Below are 20,576 nucleotides of genomic sequence, written 5' to 3'. Positions count from 1 at the left end.
TTCATATGTTTTGGACTTGTCCAAATCTTGAAAAATATTGGCAGGAAGTTTTTCAAACTTTTTCCTTACTTTTTAAAGTCAATTTTCAGCCTAACCCTTTGACGGCCCTATTCGGTATTGTTGCAGGACAAGATATTAAGCTGAAGGCATCAGATTTACATGTTTTGGCCTTTAGCTCTCTTATAGCTAGGAGGATGCTTTTGTTTATTTTTTTAATTTTTAGAATCTATTTATTGATAAATAATCTTCTACAGCTATAAGATGATAAAAAACTTCAACAAATTCATATATATATACAATTAATAAAGCTGAAGAAAATAAAAACTGATCATAATATATAAAAAAATTTAAAAAATTATATGTAAAGAAAAGAAAGAAATTAAAGAACTCCATCTAACTAAAAAAAAAAATCCCACTGACTACAAAAAAGGGGGGGAACCCCATTAGGAATCAACCCCTGGAGCAATATGTCTTACCATCATCTATAAATATAAAGAAAATGAATCATCAACTGCCAATTCATATTTATATAAAATAAGATTGGAAGGAAACCATATAAAATAATTCAAATTAAATGATAATATTTGGCAAAAAAGCCCCATCTTCTTTCAAAATCAAATTGGGGATCAAAAGTTCTACTTCTAATTTTTTCCAGACTGAGACGTAACATTACTTGAGAATACCATTCAATTAATGTAGGGACAGAAGTATCTTTCCATTTTAATAAAATAGCCCTTCTTGCCAATAATGTAACAAATGCAATTACATGTTGATCTGAAGATGAAATACCCTGAATATGATGCGAATCTATTCCAAGTAGAACAGTCAATCTGTTAGGTTGTGAATTAATTTTCAGAGCTTTATAAATTGTAGAAAATAAAGATTTACAGAACGGTTTTAATAAAGAACATGACCAGAACAAAGTAACAAAGTAGTGTGACAAAGTAGCTACTTCAGTTTTACACCTATTGCAGTGGTTATCTATACTAGGAAATATTTTAGATGGTCTCTCTTTTGTTAAATAATAACGGTGAACAATTTAAACTGAATTAAACAGTGATTGGCACATATAGAAGAAGATTTTACATTTTTCAAAACTTGCAACCAATCTTCATTAATGAAGGCCATGTTAAGTTCTCTCTCCCAATCTTGTTTAATCTTTAGTGAGAAGTTCTCTTTTTGTAACAAAAGTAAATTATAAATTCTCCTAATAGAACCTCTCACTTAAAGGATTGAACTTCAAAATTGTATCCAACAAATCAGATTCTTGCAAATATGGAAACTTAGATAAATATTGTTGTAAAAAATGTCTAACTTGAAGGTATTGCAGAAAATGTGTATGAGCGAGAGAATATTTGTTAATTAACTCTTCAAAAGTCATCAATCGACCATCACAAAATAAATCTGTAAAAGAACGGATCCCTTTATTTCTCCATAGGAGAAAAATGGGATCGGTTATTGAAGGTTTAAATAAAAAGTTTCGATATAAAAAACTAGACAACTTAAATTGTTTAAAATTAAAAATATTGCAAAACTGAAACCAAATCGGTAAGGACTGTTTAATAACAGGGTAAAGATTTAAATTTGGAATTTTAGAGAGTTGTAGAGGTAATGGAACTCCTAATAATGAAGTTAAATGAAATTGTTTAACAGCCTTTAGGTCTAAATCAACCCATAGTGGTTTTTGGCTCTTGTTGAGCCAAAATATATTTTGGAAAATATATAAAAATCTAGGTAAAATCGTCATTTTCACAGCATGGATACGGCCAACTAAAGAGAGAGTAAGTGGATTCCATCTAAAAATAATTGTTTCATGGAGTCCATTAAAGGAACTATATTTGCTTTATAAAGATCTTTATATTTCTTAGTAATTATGATACCTAAATATTTAAAAGTATTAACAATTCTAAAAGGAATATCATTATATTTAAAAACAGGGGCATTTAATGGGAACAATTCATTTTTATTAAAGTTAAGTTTATATCCTGAAAATTTACCAAAGTTTTTTAGTGTTTCAAAAGATTAGGAATTGATTCCTCAAGATTCGAAATAAACACCAAAAATCATCTGCATAAAGAGAAATCTTATGCATGGTTCCATTCATAGAGATACCATAAATATTTTTGACTTCACGTAGTGTTATAGCCAAAGGCTCTAATACAAGATTAAATAATAAAGGGCTTAATGGACATCCCTGTCTAGTACCATGATAAAGTGGAAAAAAAAGAGGACCTGAAATTATTAGTAATAACCGTGGCAATAGGATTCTTATAAATCATTTGAATCCACCTATTAAAATTATTACCAAAACCAATTTTTTCTAATACTTTAAACAAATATGGCCACTCAATTCTATCAAATGCCTTTTCTGCATCGAGAGAGATAACGCATTGAGGTTACTTAGATATTGGTGAATATATAATATTCATCAATCTCCGAACATTAGAGGAAGAGTAACGGCCTTTAATAAAGCCCGTTTAATCCATAGAGATGATTTTTGTTAAAAGGTTTTCCAAGCGGTTAGCCATTATCTTAGAATTTTTGCATCCACATTTACATAGTGAAATAGGTCTATATGATGAACATTCAGTAGGATCTTTATCTTTCTTGGAGATTAAGGAAATAGATGCTTCATAAAAGGAAGAAGGTAAACTACCCTTCTCAAAGGATTCATGAAATATTTCCAAAAGATACGGAGAGAGTAATCTTTCAAATTTTTTGTAAAATCCTACTAAATAACCATCAAGTCCAGGAGCTTTACCTGATTGCATTAATAAAATAGCTTTCTGAATTTCATGCTCAGTAATTGGAGCATCAAGCATCTGTTGATCTTCAACAGAAATTTGAGGAAATTGAGATCTATAAAGAGCAGAATAAAAATCTTGAAAAATATTATTAATGTCTTCATGGTTACTTGCTATACCTTCATTATTATTACGAATCTTTAAAATTTGCCTTTTGGCTCTAGCTGCTCTTAATTGGGAAGCTAAGAGCTTATTATTTTTATCCCCGAAAATATAAAATTGACTTCAATTTAAGCAAATATCCTTCAATAGGATATGTTAATAATAATATTGTGATTGTAATTCTACTCTTTTAAATGAAACAACATTTGGAGAGATTGCATTAATGTTATCTAATTCTTTAATTTGTTTAGAGATTTTATCTAGTTCTATTACTGTTTGTTTCTTCAGTTTAGCTATATACGAAATAATCTGACCACGTAAATAAGCTTTTAATATATCCCAAATTACTAACTTTGAGACGTTTCCTGTATTATTAATTCTGAACTTTGTAACAAGTGTTCTTGGAAATGCCAAAATGGTCTGGTAAAAGCGCCATCTTTCAGTTCAAATACTAGATTTAAAGGACCATGATCAGAGATAGCAATTGCTTCATACTCACATTTCTGAACATTAAATAGAAGTCAAGGGTCAACTATAAAATAGTCGATTCTCGAGTATATATTATTAACATGTGAGAAAAAAAGAGTATTCTCTATCATTAGGATGCATATGCCTCCATACTTCAATTAGACCATAATCAATTAAATAGGAATTAATAAGTGATGCAGAACGATTAGGGAGTTGATGTTTGGGTGATGACTTATCCATTAAAGGATTTAAACAAGTATTAAAATCACCACCCATTAATTAACATATATTCATTTAAATCAGGTAACAGAGCAAAGACAGCTTTAAAAAAGAGGGATCATCTACATTTGGTCCATAAATATTAACCAAAACTGTTTTCCTATTATAAATTAATCCTTTAACAATCAAAACTCTACCATTAATATAGGCTATAATGTCCTCCTGATTAAAAGGGATATTGGAATCAATAAAAATAGAAATACCTCTAATTTTACTCTGAGAGTTTGCATGAAATTGAAGAGCCTTCCAAGATTTAAAATATCGATTCTTATCACATAACCTGATATGCGTCTCTTGAGCAAAGATTATATCAGGTTGGAATCGTTTAATAATTTTAAATGTTTTCTTACGCTTAATAGGATCATTCCAACCACGGACATTTCAACTTAAAACATTTAACTGTTTAGATATCATCATGAGACTTTGTATCTAAAAAGAGTAGTTAGACTTATGTCAGGATAAGATAGTCGAAAATGGCGGAGATGAACAACAACAATAATAATAATTTGTGTATGCTCCGGGATTCCATAATGGGGATAAAAAAAGAAGAAACCCCACCCAAACTAAAAAGCCCAGAAATAAATCGATATCAATTGACGCAAGCCCCAAGAAAAGCAAGGAAGCGATAATAAACTCCACCTACCTAAATAATAAAAAAAATGAAAAAAGAATTCTCTGTCTCCCTCTACCGAACATAAAACTCATTACAGTCGACATGAATCTCAATATAATTAAATTGGAAGGAAGTGTTTTTTTTTGTAAAACAAAATGACCTTCAATTTTGAAAGTAACCTTCATAATATTAGATAAGGAAAGAAAACCACATCCAAAACAATTCTTAAAATATTTGCACAAAAGAAAAACAATTGTCATCTTTAAATTATCCAGTCTATCTTTAAAATGTAAAAAATTCCAAGTAATTACTTTAAAAATCTTTACAAAAGCATACGGAACAAAAAAAACAGTTCATTTAAATGCTGCAGAGAAAATATTCTAGGTGGTTCAAAATTATCGACAGTCTTTCACACTCCCACTATATCTTCTGAGGTTAAATCCATCCAAACCAGTCTTTTTCAGAGATAAAAATAAATTTTAAGGTAAAGACTTTCTATAACCATCAAATCTTCCAATTTCATCACTCTTTACGCCACGAGACAATCAAACTGTTGTAGATCATTCAAACTTCAGTCATCAGACAAAGAGTTAATAAAACGCAATGCTTCGGCTGGATCCTCAAAAATACGAGCTCCAGAATTTTTGACAAAAAGCCTTAATTTGGCTGGGTATTGTAATGATGGTAAAAGCTTTTTTTGATACGCTAATCTCATAGCCGAGGCAAATCCAGCACGCTTCTTGACAATTTTGCGTGGAAAATCTTCAAAAAAGTCAATCTCCAAACCTTGAAATTGAGACAACCTTTGTTTTCTTGCAAGTTTAATAATGCGGTCTTTGTCTCTAAAATGGAGAAAACGCACAACAATATGCCTGTGTTTACCTTCATCCAAAAGTTTTAAAGCACTGGTTCTGTGAGCAGTTTCAATCTCCTGGAGTTGCGAACAAACCTCCGGAAATAAAGACCGAAACATTTTAGCAAAATAATCTAGTGTGTCGGCAGATTCTGATTTCCCTTTTAATCCAACAATTCGAATATTATTCCAACGCAACCGAGCTTCCAGATCCACGATTCGTTGTTGAGCCTTTTCCAAATGAGAAGAAAGGACAGTTGCATTTTGACTAACTTCTTTAAGATCGAGGCTCAGAGAGTCAATTTTTTCTTCAAAGTTCTCTTTTAGTTGAGTTATTTCAGTGCCGATACTGCTGATTTGAGACTCTAATCTCTTCACCCAAGAGGGTTCTTCCGAGAACTTAACAGCTTTTTTAGACTTTCCGTTGGCTGGGTCCGGATTTCGCCTGGTGCCTCTTAAAGTAGCCATAATTATAACTGTTGCTGTACAGATCTGACTGAATAAAGTTGAAATTTCAAGGTTTAAGTCGGAAAAGGAAGAGATTAAAGACGGACAGAAAGCGACTGTGTCTTACGTGTCCGTGAGCGGGAGGCGGAGTCCCCTGCTTTTGTTTAAATGAAAGATGTTTTTCCTCCTACTCATGCTCAATGGTTATGCCTGGTTATTTCATGTTTAGATTTAGAGAAGATTTGTTGTTTAATTTCTGAATCTCATCAAGACTTTCAAACACTGTGGGGACCTTTTCTGAATTATTTTCAAATCTTCAATTCATTGTTTAAACTCAGATGTTGACTATTATCAATTATTCTCCTCAGTCAACAGCTTCAGTCTTAGTAGGGGTTAGATTCTTTTTTTTGTTAGAAATTAGTTTATTTCACTATAACTATTGATTAACTTACATGAATACAGGGTAATGAGATTGTTGTTATGAACAGATATAATGTAATTGGTAGTTTTTAAAATCTTTTTTGACCTTTTATATACACTTTCTTGTACTCTTCTATGTAGAAACTAATAAAAATATTGGAAAAGAAAAAGGAAAGAATTCTCAACTCAATTGATTCCCCTCAAATAGTTTACCCTTTAATTATGTTATCTATTGCAGCAAACAACCTGGAATGAAAGATTACAGCTCACTATTTAAGTTTTAATTGTTACCCAGTTGAAATTTTGAGGCTATGATTTTAGATATTTCAAAGATAAAACAATATGTAGTAGGAACTAATCTAAAAATACCTATTCTTTTACGTAAAAATGCACACTTCAGTGGTAAAATTTAAGCTAAATCCGAGTACGAGTTTTGTAACACCCAACTAGGAACTGATTTGAAGGAATGAACGATGTACTTCCATGAATGAAACACGTATATCCATACTGATGTATACATGGCCAACACCTTGAATTTTTAAACCTCTGTTGCAACACAATTTATTTCCAAGATAAAGTGGAGAAATAATTGAGTCTGATAAGTCCCTTAATTATTGCTTAATGTGGGAAGCTACACTATTACAAATGTTTGTAAGTTCAATTTCTCTCCTGAGTAAATGAACAAAATATGACATTCCTATCTTGTCTGCATTACATTTGAAGAATTAAGAGAACTTCTGCATCTGCTCTCTGAGTGCCTGGTAAATTGTTTATTAAATAGTTATTTTTATCATTTTTATAAGCTATTTTATTCATACTGTATACTTCCCTCTCTCCATAGACAACAGAACCTATCATTTTCAAGCAGATGATGAGCTGGAATGTCAAGTGTAAGTTCCTCTAAGACAACAGTCTTAATATATATTACCACATGAAATTGATGTAATTGTACAATATTGGACAAAATAATTGAGAACTGTTTTAAGCACGGTTGCATAAATCACTCGCAATTCAGCCCAATCACCCGTTGTTCTGGAGCACAGTTAACAAAGTTGTGCTATCCCATGGCACAAATGCCTTGTTTGAATGCTGAGAATCCTTTCCATTTGCACTTCAATTTAACCATGCCTTTATGTAAAAATGCACATGCTGAGTGGTAAAAAATTCACTTCGAAAGTAAAGTTCCACAAAATTTCAAAATTCTGCTTTCAAAGAGAATATTAAAACACATTATAACGCTGAAGCAAGTATTGAACTTCAAAATATTGATTTATGGAGGTCTTTTACCTGCAGCTCTAATATTCTGACCAGGTCATTCAAAAGTTTTTAATTGATTAATTATTTATTTATACTTTATATATGTGGTTTAACAATATAATGGTTTATTATTAATAGCTTATGGCAGGGTGGTCAAGCACAGTTCCAATGCCATTTTCAAGTTTGCTGACACCACTGTCATCGACCGAATCAAAAGTGGTTTCGAATCAGCATATAAGAGGGAGAATGAAAATCTTGCTGAGTGGTGTCATAACACCAACCTCTTATCCAATATCAGTAAGGTAAAGGAGCTCGTTATTGACTTCAGGAGAAGGAAACCAAAGATTCATGAGCCAGTCCTCATCGGGGGATCAGAGGTGGAGAGGGTTAGCACCTTTAAATTCCTCCATGATTCCATTTTGGAGTACCCTGCCCATCATTGAGCATGTCTACACTTTGTCACAGGAAAGCAGCATCCATCATCAGAGACTCCCACCACCCAGGACCTGCTCTCTTCTCACTGCTACTCATCAGGAAGAAAGTACTGGAGCCTCGGGACTCACACCACCAAGTTGGGGAACAGTTATTACCCCTCAGTCATCAGGGTCTTGAACCCAAAGGGGATAACTTCACTTGGCCCATCATTGAAATATTCCCGCAACCTGTAGACTCACTTTCAAGGATTCTTCATTTCCTGTTCTTGATATTTATTGCTTATTTATTTATTATTATTGTGACGTTCTGGGGGCATGGACTATCTCAGTCTTAATGCTCTGACTCAGAAGGACTCCTAGCCACTGTCCCGAATTGGTATGTCTTGGACTGCATTGCGAGTTTGGCCTGATTCAGCTCTCTTGATCTCTGTAGTGGCTATTGGCAGGTCGTACTGGCCTTGGAAGCCCGCCCCAAGCCTGCCTTCACCATTGGTCACGTGTGGCACTTAAGAATAATGTTGTTTGGCCATTTGGCCTCGAGAGACTGATGGAGAGAGTGCTGGCTCACATTCTGCGGAGTTGCTGTGTCATCTATTTGTTGATCTGCTGCACGCCACTGTTTTTGATGGTCCTCTGTGGAACCTGCGAAAGGTTTTTACCGCCGGTTGCCAGGCGAACCTGCGCCAGTCGAAGTTCCTGGGGCATGTGATGAGTGCGGAAGGAATGGCGACAAACCCTGAGAAGGTGGCGGTGATTAAGGAATGGCCCACCTCCATCGATGTCTCCGAACTTTGCAGCTTCCTGGAGCTGGCATCATGCTACCACTGGTTTATTAAGGACTTCCCCACCATCGGCATCTCCCTGCACCAGCTCACCGAGAAGGGGAGGCTCTTTGCCCGTACTGACATCTGCGCTGCCACCATTGACCAGCTCCGAACTGCACTCACGAGGGAGGCCCTGGTCTGGCATACCCCGATCCAGTATGCCCCTTCATTAATGATGTAAACGCCAGCAACAGGGGGCTCAGTACATGGCTGTCAAAGGAGAGGACCAAGTAGAACGCACTATGGTGTACTTTATCCACACCCTGAGCTGCCCTGAACAGAACTGTTGTGTCAACCGTTGGGAGCACTTGGCCATGGTCCAGGCCCTTTAGAATAGAAGTAAGGAGGAATTTTTTTTTAGCCAGAGAGTAGTAAATGTGTGGAATGCTCTGGCACAGATTGCAGTGGAGGCCATGTCCGTGCATATATTTAAGGCAGAAGTTGATTGTTTCTTTTATTTTCATTTTTAATATCTTTATTGATTATTATTGAAGATCAACAAAGAATACATTAAGTAATCAAGTCAGAATTAGCAAATAACTAACAAAACTAAGTAATATATCAATAATAATAAGAAAAAATAAAGTATTAAGAATATTTTTTTGAAAGGAAAAAGAAGAACCCCTACTAACTAAAAAAATCTGGGGGGAAAAACAACCCTATTGGGAGCACAATCCCGGAGCTATACATCATACAAGCTTCCATAAAAGAAAAACATCAATCTGCCAACTCAAATCCATTTAAACAAAAATCAGAAGGGAACCATATTAATTAAACTCAAATCAGATGATAGTAATGGGCAAATGAATCCCACCTTTTCTCAAAATTAAGTCGAGAATCAAAAGTTCGACTTCTGATTTTCTCCAAACTAAGACATAGCATCACCTGAGAGAACCATTGTATCAAAGTAGGACCAGAAACATCTTTCCATTTCAACAAAATAGCCCTTCTGGCCAATACTGTAATAAATGCAATTACATGTTGGTCTGATAGAGAAATACTGTGAATATATTGAGGGATTATACCAAACAAAACAATTTTCAATTGAACTAAAGAGTGACTGGCACAAATCGAAGAAGAGTTAACCAACTTCAAAATCCACAACCAATCCTCTTTCCAAAGTCATGTTAAACTCTCTCTCCCAATCTTGCATAATCTTAAGTGAAAGGTAATTGTGCTGTTGTAACAATAAATTATAAATTTTCCCAATAAAACCTTTCAATAAAGGGTTCATTTTTAGATTTTAATATTTAACAGGTCAGAATCCTGTATATATGGAAAATTACTTCAATATTCTTGTAAGAAGTGTCTGACCTGAAGATATTGCAGGAAATGTGAATACGAGAGAGAGTATTTAGTTACTAATTTCTCAAAAGACATCAGTCGACCATCTTAGAACAGATCCATGAAGGAATAAACTCCTTCATTCCTCCAAAGAAGAAAGGTAGGATCACTTAATGAAAGTTTAAATAAATAATTTTGATAAATTAAACTAAACAGTTTAATTTTTTTAAGATTAAAAGTATTACCAAACTAGAACCAAATTCGTAATGACTGCTTAATCACAGGGTATAAATTTAAATTAATAATTTTGGCCAGTTGTACAGGTAGAGAAGCTCCTTATAACGAGGTTAAGTAAAATGGTTTCACAGCATTCAATTCTAAATCAGCCCAAGGTGATAGTTCATTTTTATCAGCCCAATATAACCAAAAACACACATAACGTATATTAACAGCCCAATAATACATTCTTAAATTAGGCAAAGCAAGACCTCTATCCTTTTTTAATTTTTGTAAATGATATTTACCAATTCTTGGTCTTTTATCATTCCAAACAAAAGATGAAGTAATAGAGTCAACCTGATCAAAAAACTTCTTAGATAGATAGATAGATAGATAGATAGATACTTTATTCATCCCCATGGGGAAATTCAACATTTTTTCCAATGTCCCATACACTTGTTGTAGCAAAAACTCCTTACATACAATACTTAACTCAGTAATAATATGATATGCATCTAAATCACTAACTCAAAAAGCATTAATAATAGCTTTAAAAAAAAAAAGTTCTTAAGTCCTGGCAGTTGAATTGTAAAGCCTAATGGCATTGGGGAGTATTGACCTCTTCATCCTGTCTGAGGAGCATTGCATCGACAGTAACCTGTCGCTGAAACTGCTTCTCTGTCTCTGGATGGTGCTATGTAGAGGATGTTCAGGGTTTTCCATAATTGACCGTAGCCTACTCAGCGCCCTTCGCTCAGCTACCGATGTTAAACTCTCCAGTACTTTGCCCACGACAGAGCCCGCCTTCCTTATCAGCTTATTAAGACGTGAGGCGTCCTTCTTCTTAATGCTTCCTGCCCAACACGCCACCACAAAGAAGAGGGCGCTCTCAACAACTGACCTATAGAACATCATCAGCATCTCACTGCAGACATTGAATGACGCCAACCTTCTAAGGAAGTACAGTCGACTCTGTGCCTTCCTGCACAAGGCATCTGTGTTGGCAGTCCAGTCTAGCTTCTCGTCCAACTGTACTCCCAGATACTTGTAGGTCTTAACCTGCTCCACACATTCTCCATTAATGATCACTGGCTCCATATGAGGCCTAGATCTCCTAAAGTCCACCACCATCTCCTTGGTCTTGGTGACATTGAGACGCAGGTAGTTTGAGTTGCACCATATCACAAAGTCCTGTATCAGTTTCCTATACTCCTCCTCCTGTCCATTCCTGACACACCCCACTATGGCCGTGTCATCAGCGAACTTCTGCACATGGCAGGACTCCGAGTTATATTGGAAGTCAGATGTGTACAGGGTGAACAGGACCGGAGAGAGTACGGTTCCCTGTGGCGCTCCTGTGCTGCTGACCACTGTGTCAGACCTACAGTCTCCCAACCGCACATACTGAGGTCTATCTGTCAAGTAGTCCACTATCCAATCCACCATGTGAGAGTCTACTCCCATCTCCGTTAGTTTGTGCTTTAAGATCTTGGGCTGGATGGTGTTAAAGGCACTAGAGAAGTCAAGGAATGTAATCCTCACAGCACAACTGACCCCATCTAGGTGAGAGAGTGATTTGTGCAGCAAATACGTGATAGCATCCTCCACTCCCACCTTCTCCTTATACGCAAACTGAAGCTGTTAAAAAAACAGGGATATTTTGAAATAAATATACAAAGTTTGGTAAAATCATCATTTTAACTACATGAATTCAGCCGGCTAACAAAAGTGTAAGTGGATCCATCTACAAAATAATTGCTTCATAAAATCCACTAAAGGAACCAAAGTAGCTTTATAAAGGTCTTTATGATTTTTAGTAATAATAATACCTAGATATTTAAAAGAGTCCGTAACTCTAAAAGGAATGTTATCATATATAGAAGCAGAATCATTTAGGGGAAATAATTCACTTTTATGAAGGTTTAGTTTATATCATGAAAACTTTCCAAATTCGTTTAATAGTTTCACTAAACTAGGAATGGATTCTTATATAAACTAAGAGATCATCAGCATAAAGGGAGATCTTATGAACAGTCTCATTTATAAAAATTCCATGAATATCTTTAGCTTCACGAAGTGCAATAGCCAAGGGTTGCAACACCAAATTAAATAACAAGGGACTTAATGGACTTCCTTGTCTCATACCCCGCAAAAGCTGAAAAAAACGAGATCTGCAATTATTAGTAATAACAGTAGCAATAGGGCTTTTATATATCATTCTGATCCACTTATTAAAATTAATAAAGCCAAATTTCTCTAAAACATTGAACAAGTATTACCATTCAACTCTGTCAAATGCCTTTTCAGCATCGAGAGAGACAACACAATGGGGAGTCTTAGAAAAGAATGAATATATTACATTTAACAGTCTCGGAACATTAGAGAAGGAATAACGGCCCTTTACAAAACCTGTTTGGTCTTGAGAGATAATTTTAGCTAGAATATTCTGCAGCCAATTAGCCATTATTTTTGAAAGAATTTTAGCATCCGCATTTAATAATGAAATAGGTCTAAATGAAGTACAGTCAGTAGGGTCTTTATCTTTTCCATTTAACTTACATGCCCAAGGAAAAACTGTTTTTAGAAAAAAACTAATTATCTATCTACTAAGCCCTCTCAACTATATATATATATATATATATATATATATATATATACACACACACAAGAAAAAGTCCGTATGAACTATGAAAACTATCACTTAATTCACGAAAAAAAAGGAGGATAGGAACAAATAATCAAACCGGTTAACAATCTATCCGCTGTGTTAATTCGTGCAGTAGAGCAAACAGATTTCGGAAAAGTCATTCATCAGTCACATCAAAAAGTTCACATCTTCTTTAAATGATCTGTCAATCAAAGGACATCTTAAGCAAATCAGAAATCTTCAAAGTTTACTTTCTTTCCGAAATAACAATTATTCAGCAGACCTAAAACCTTTCAAGCATCGGCTGCAACCGAAATAGAGTTAACATAGTCCAATGCCTCTTTGGGGTCCAGAAAAACGTGGGGAAATAACTTTAATCCGGCTGGATAGTGAAGTGATGGGAATAATCCGTTATCATAGGCTATCTTCATGGTTGAAATGATTTTAGACTGCAGGTCCATAATTTCTCGTGGATAATATTCATAAAAATGAATCTCAGAACTCTTGAATTTAAAAACTCTGTGTTTCCTTGCATATTTCATGATTTGGTCTTTAACTTTGAGAGGAAGAAAACAGACCAAAACTGACCTTGGCTTAGTCGGATCTTGAGATTTGAAGTGAAAATTCTATGAGCTCTTTCGATATCAGGAGGTTGAGGTAAAATATCTGGAAACAGAGATTGAAACAGGTTATCAAAATGGTCCAATAAATCCCCACTCTCAGAACCTTCCTTCAGACCAACAATTCGAATATTATTCCAACGAGATCTTGCTTCCAAATCGATAATCTTATGTTGAGACCTTTCCAAGCGAGCTGAAATATCCGCTATTTGACGCTTTGTCTCTTTAAGTTCAGAATTCAGGGAAATAATATTTTCCTGCACAAATTGAAAACTCTCCTGGAATGACGTCATCTCAGAAGAGGTAGCATCAAGTTTTACCGTGTAATTATTTTCCTGTTGAGAACCATCAGTGAATGTTTTAAATGCTCAGCTCAGACAGGCATATCTTCTGATTTTGCTTTCAAAGTTTCCCCCTTTCCATTGCTGGATTCAGGAAACTGCTTTCCACTTCTTAAAGATTGTGGCATAATAACAACTATTCCCCTCTAAGATCCGACAAATAAAAGTTAAAAATTCAAAGTTTAAACTGGGGAAAAGGAAGAATTAGTTGCAGCCACGCAAAATGTGTATCACTCCATAGACAGTAGGCGGAGTCTCCCCAATCGTTTCTTGATTGGTCAGGGCATCAAAGGTTATGGCGAGAAGGCAGATGTATGGCATTGAGTGGGATACAGGATCAGCCATGATGAAATGACGAAGCAGACTCAATGGGCTGAATGGCCTGATTCTGCTCCCATGTGTTATGGTCTTAAGATCACTCTAACCATTCCCTCCAATGTAGCTCTCCATGTTTCTATCATCTATGTAACTATCTGAGAGACTCTTAAATGTTCTTAATGTATCTACACTTTAGTTCTTGCGTTCCACGCACTCACCATTCTGTTTTTTTAAGAAAACTTAACTCTGACATCTCCCGACCTTCTCCCCACCCCCCCCCCCCATACTTTTCTCTAACCACCTTAAAATTATGCCCTATGGTATTAGCTATTACTGTCTTTGGAAAAAGTCTCTGTCTATCCCCTCAATCTATGCCTCTTATTATCTTGTACACCTTTATCATATCACCTCCCAACCTCTATCTCTTAAAAGAAAAAAGCCCTAGCTTACTCATTATAAGATGCACCCTCCATAAAACTTCCCCATCCTTCCAAGCAGAACTGTATGTAAAGGGCTTTGGGAACTCCAGAAGCACTGATAATGAGAGGGGAAGAGAAAGCATTGCTAGAAAAAACTTGTTTAAAAAGAGGAACCAAACATACAGTTCAGAATTAGAAACAGATTTAATATCTTCAAAATATGTCGTGAAATTTGTTAACTTTCCAGCTACAGGACAATGAAACACATGATAAATGAATATCGAGGAAAAACTGAAGTATATTAAGTATATATGTGGCTATGAAATAATTAAGTTAAAATAAGTAGTGCAAAAATAAAGAAAAAAGTAGTGAGGTAGTGTTCATGGGTTTGATGTCCATTTAGGAATCAGATGGCAAAGGAGAGAAGCTGTTCCTGAATCACTGAGGTGTGCCTTCAGGCTTTTGTACCTCCTTCCGGATTGTAACAGTACAGTCGGCCCTCCTTATCCGCAGGGAATTGGTTCCAGGACCCCCCGCGGATACCAAAAAACGCAGATGCTCAAGTCGGTGGACTTTAGGACCCAGCGGAGCTTGGGACCCACCGGCCACAGTGTTTCTGTTCTGATTAAAAACGCCATTGGTCATTGGAAAAGCATTAGGCTGCAGTCGGTCAACGATCAGAGCAATTTTAAAGGATAAAGTGAGGATGATGGAGCATGTGAAGGCCTTACCCCAATAAAAGCTACAATTATCACTAAGCAACGCAGTGGTTTAATTATTGAAACACATACATTTCTTAAGTGTTTTATATGCATACAAAGGTAAAATATATACTAAGACAAACGTTTGACTAACTGACGCTAAGTAATACTGAATGTACCTGTTCCGACTTAGAGAACTTCCGGTTTTTTTTTCGATTCCCAATCCACAGTAACCTATGCACATCCTCCCGTATACTTTAAATCATCTCTAGATTACTTATATCTTATACAATGTAAATGCTATGTAAATAGTTATTATACTGTATTGTTTAGGGAATAATGACAAGAAAAAAAGTCTGTACATGCTCAAACAACAAGTGCTGCAGAGAGAGCTTCTGGGTTTCCCGATCCGCGGTTGGTTGAACTCGCGCATGCTGACATGGATGATTCACCGGGGACATTCACAAATGGGTCATGGATCCATTACTTTGCACGCCTTGGGTCATTTGCGGTTGGGAAGTAATTCTGTCAACAGCGAAAATAGGTGATCGCGCACCAGCTGTGAGAAGGACGGTGCAGCCTCAGTCTCTCCCAAAATACCAGCTAATGTTGGGAACATGTCAAATATGCCCCTATCCACACACAGTCCCCACAGCTCCAGTTTGGCTTTGAAAGCAGACACTTTATCTGCCAACTTGAAGGCAGTTGTCATTCTCCCCTGAAGTGACAAATTGAGTTTATTGAGCAGGTTGAAGATGTCACACAGATAAGTGAGTTTTGCTATCCACTCCTCGTTACTGAAGTGTGCTGCCAGTGGTGACTTTTTTCCTGAAAGAAATCTCTGTAGCGACTCTCTTAACTGAAAAACCCTGACCTGGGCTCTCCCCCTTGATAGCCACCTGACTTCAGTGTGTAAGAGAAGACGTTTATGCTCTGCATCCATTTCCTCGCAAAGCTGCTCAAACAGACGTGAGTTAAGGGATTTTGCTTTGATGTGATTGATAGCTTCAACAATGTCACTCAATACACTGTGAAGATCAGATGACATTTTTCGACTAGCCAGCATTTCCCCATGTATGACACAGTGTGTAGACTGGCATTCAGGAGCAACCTCTTTGACTCGGGTAGTGAAACCAGACAGCCATCCAGTCATAGTGGCAGCCCCGTCCGTGCATATTCCAACACAGAATGACCAGTCCAGTTTGCCTGACATGCAGTCATTCAAAGACTTGAATGGTTCTGCCTGAGTTGTATTAGTTGGCAGGGGTAGTGCACACAACATATCCTTGTGCACACGTCTTGAAATATATATCACACATAAACCAGCAGTATTGCCTTGTCAACATTGGTAGACTTGTCGACCTGGATAGCATACCATGGTGATTTGTTAAGCCATTTCAACAGCTGTGCTTTGATGTCCTCCACTATGTCATCGATTCGCCTTGAAACTGTCGTAGCTGAAAGAGAAACCTGTGCTATCTTGTTGGCTAACACGAGGAAATCTGCAGATGCTAGAAATTCAAACAACACACACAAAATTCTGGTGGAACACAGCAGGCCAGGCAGCATCTATAAGGAGAAGCACTGTCAAAGTTTCGGGCCGAGACCCTTAACCCTTCTACCTTTCTACCCCCACATTCAGGTTGTTAATAAAAAATAACGAAAAGTAGAGGTCCCAGAACCGATCCTTGTAGGACACCACTAGTCACAACCCTCCAATCCAAAGGCACTCCCTCCACCACAACCCTCTGCTTTCTGCAGGCAAGCCAATTCTGAATCCACCTGGCCAAACCTCCCTGGATCCCATGCCTTCTGACTTTGTGAATAAGCCTACCGTGTGGAACCTTCCCAAATGCCTTACTAAAATCCATGTAGATCACATCCACTGCACTACCCTCATCTATATGCCTGGTCACCTCCTCAAAGAACTCTTATCAGGCTTGTTAGACACGATCTGCCTTTCACAAAGCCATGCTGACTGTCTCTGATCAGACCATGATTCTCTAAGTGCCCATAGATCCTATCTCTGAGAATCTTTTCCAACAGCTTTCCCACCACAGATGTAAGGCTCACTGGTCTATAATTACCCGGAGTATCCCTTCTACCTTTTTTAAATAAGGGGACAACATTCGCCTCCCTCCAATCCTCCGGTACCATTCCCATGGACAACGAGGACTTAAAGATCCTAGCCAGAGGCTCAGCAATCTCTTGCCTCGTGGAGCAGCCTGGGGAATATTCCATCAGGCCCCGGGGACTTATCCATCCTAATATATTTTAACAACCCCAGCACCTCCTCTCCCTTAATATCAACATGCTCCAGAACATCAACCTCACTCATATTGTCCTCACCGTCATCAAGTTCCCTCTCAGTTGTGAATACCAAAGAAAAGTATTCATTGAGGATCTCGCTCCCTTCCACAGCCGCCAGGCACATCTTCCCACCTTTATGTCTAATCGGTCCTACCTTTACTCCTGTCATCCTTGTTCTTCACATAATTGAAGAATGCCTTGGGGTTTTCCTTTACCCTACTCGCCAAGGCCTTCTCCTGCCCACTTCTTGCTCTCCTCAACCCCTTCTTAAGCTCCTTTCTTGCTACCCTATATTCCTCAATAGAGCCAACTGATCCTTGCTTCCTATACCTCATGTATGCTGCCTTCTTCCACCTGACTAGATTTTCCACTTCACTTTATCACCCATGGTTCCTTCACCATTCTTTATCTTCCTCACCAGAACAAATTTATCCCTAACATCCTGCAAGATATCCCGAAACATCGACCACATGTCCATAGTACATTTCCCTGCAAAAACATCATCCCAATTCACACTCGCAAGTTCTAGCCTTATAGCCTCATAATTTGCCCTTCCCCAATTAAAAATTTTCCTGTCTTCTCTGATTCTACCCTTTTCCATGATAATGTTAAAGGCCAGGGAGCGGTGGTCACTGTCCCCCAGATGCTCACCCACTGAGAGATCTGTGACCTGACCCGGTTTGTTACCTAATACTAGATCTAGTATGGCATTCCCCCAGTCGGCTGTCAACATACTGTGACTGGAATCCGTCCTGGATACACTTAACAAACACTGCTCCATCTAAACCATTGAAACTAATCAGGTGCCAATCAATATTAGGGAAGTTAAAGTCACCCATTATAACAACCCTGTTAATTTTGCACCTTTCCAAAATCTGCCTCCTAATCTGCTCCTTGGTATCTCTGTTGCTACCAGGGGACCTATAGAATACTCATAATAGAGTACCTGCTTCCTTCCTGTTCCTGACTTCCACCCATACTGACTCAAAAGAGGATCCTGCTACATTACACACCCTTTCTGTAGCTGTAATAGTATCCCTGACCAGTAATGCCACCCCCCTCCCCTTTTTCCCCCTCTCTATCCCTTTTAAAGCACTGAAATCCAGGAATATTGAGAATCCATTCCTCCCGTGGTGCCAGCCAAGTCTCCATAATGGCCACTACATCATAATTCCATGTATGTATCCAAACTCTAGTTCATCACCTTTGTTCCTGATGCACCTTGCATTGAAGTACACACACTTTAGCCCTTCTACCTTACTACCATTTTCTTCCACTGCTCTATCACTCCAGGTCCCATCCCCCTTGCAAATTAGTTTAAACCCTCCTGAACCATGCTAGCAAACCTCCCTACAAAGGATATTGCTCCCCCTCGAGTTCAGGTGCAACCCATCCAATCTGTACAGGTCCCACCTTCCCCAGAAAAGATCCCAATGATCCAAAAATCTAAAACCCTGCCTCCTGCACTAACTCCTCAGCCACGCATTTAACGGCCAACTCCTCCAATTCTTACCATCACTATCACGTAGCACTGGCAGCAATCCTGAGAACGCCACCCTTGAGGTCCTGTTCTTCAGCCTTCTGTCTAGTTCCCAACAGTTCACGGCACATGTCCTTGGCAGCAGGCAGAATCAATTCTTCACCAACAGTGAAAGGCTTCTTAGCCTTAGCAATACAGCTGGCCACTAAGTACAGCACTCAGAGCAGCAACATTTGTGGAGGTGATGGCTCTCAGCTCTTGCTTCTGTCCCGCTTGCTCACGTTTTTTCCACTCAAAAAACTCAGCAGGTTTGTCTTTAAGTGCAGGGTTCTTGGACTCAAGGTGCCGAAGCAGTTTTGAGTACTTAATTTCCACATTAGACAGCTTGTGTGTCCACATATCACACACGGGGCTTGGAGCGTGCAAGTCACCGGTCGTATTAAAGCCATATTTTATGTACAACTCATCGTATTTTCTATTGAAGGCAGCTTTCTTTTTTTGCCATCTGGCCTCAGCTGTCTCTGTGTTATCAGCATCGTTAGGCCTTTTATGTCCCCTACCACCTCTTCCAAAGAAACTCTCAAGCGACATTTTTCACTCATCGAGTAATTGTAGGTAAATGACCAATTGATGACCTCACGTGCGTTCAAGTTCAACAGTGAGCATGACGGAATGAGGAAAGGTGCAGCTGACTCATTTCATATCACAAAATCATGTCATTTCCTCGCGGCCCGGTGGTTGGGGACAACTGCTTTAAACAGTTTAGTACTGATGTTTTCACTAAGATAATTCAAGGTAGTTTTATAAAATGTATTTTTGATATGCTAATACATTTGAGGTGATAGCATTTCTGATATTTTTAATTTGTTTCCACACAGATGGATATCAGTATTAACTAACAGCAAAGAGGAAGCATTAAATATGGCATTCAGAGGAGAGCAGACCAGTGGAGAGAATAGCATAGAAGATCTAACTAAAGCCATCATTGAAGATGTGCAGCGGATGCCTGGCAATGATATCTGTTGTGATTGTGGAGCACCAGGTCTTTATTCTTTTCATATTATGATTTTAAAATGTTGCTTTAATTAATTTGTTATTAGAATTGTTCTACAGCTTTCTGACCAAATGTTGAAGTGTCTTACCAGGTAGAAATTGATTCAAGTTGTTTGATTTCATCTAGAATTAAATCCATGGTAGTTAATGTTGGTTATCAATAATGGCCTGTTAACAATTTGTTATTAATGGATTCCACCATGTTCTTAAAAGTTGATAAAACAGGATAACTTGCCTAGATTTCCCTATTTTCTTCCCTCTCCCTCTCCCTCCCTCCTCCCCTCCTCTCCCTCGCCCCCTTCCCCTTCCCCTGCTAGCTTCAAATATTGGTGTTACATTTGCTGCAGGTGGCTTGTTCTGAATTCAGAAATTCGGAAAAGCCACCGCTCTGGATGGGGATGGATTTCAGGAAAAGAATTACTTGGACATTTTGATACAGGACAGACCTTGTTTTATGTACAAGGTGCGGAGGAAGCTCACCAGGTTGATTCCAGAGATGAGGGTTAGACTATAAGGAGAGATTGAGTTGCCTGGGAATTCAGAAGGATGAGAGGAGCTCTTATAGAAACATATAAAATTTTGAAAGGGGTGATAAGATAGAGGCAGGAATATTGTTTCCACTGGTAGGTCAGCCTAGAACTAGGGGATGTTCCCTCAAGATTTGGGGGAGTAAATCTCTGTTG

The 20,576-nt window shown here is 37.6% G+C and overlaps 1 protein-coding gene across 4 annotated transcripts in view; it reads left to right on the top strand.

The window, feature by feature from the left end:
- LOC140731478 (arf-GAP with SH3 domain, ANK repeat and PH domain-containing protein 1-like) overlaps positions 1–20,576 on the top strand; it is a 424,608-nt gene that overhangs the window by 291,300 nt on the left and 112,732 nt on the right. For all 4 annotated transcript variants that reach the window (XM_073052979.1, XM_073052971.1, XM_073052959.1 and 1 more), the window contains exons 15-16: positions 6,828–6,876; positions 19,719–19,882. In XM_073052979.1, coding sequence (XP_072909080.1) covers positions 6,828–6,876; positions 19,719–19,882 — 213 coding nt within the window. The remainder of the gene's footprint in view (positions 1–6,827; positions 6,877–19,718; positions 19,883–20,576) is intronic.

Source organism: Hemitrygon akajei, chromosome 1 (genome assembly GCF_048418815.1).
Source record: "Hemitrygon akajei chromosome 1, sHemAka1.3, whole genome shotgun sequence".
NCBI lineage: Eukaryota > Metazoa > Chordata > Chondrichthyes > Myliobatiformes > Dasyatidae > Hemitrygon > Hemitrygon akajei.
This window is presented reverse-complemented; position numbering and strand designations above follow the sequence as displayed.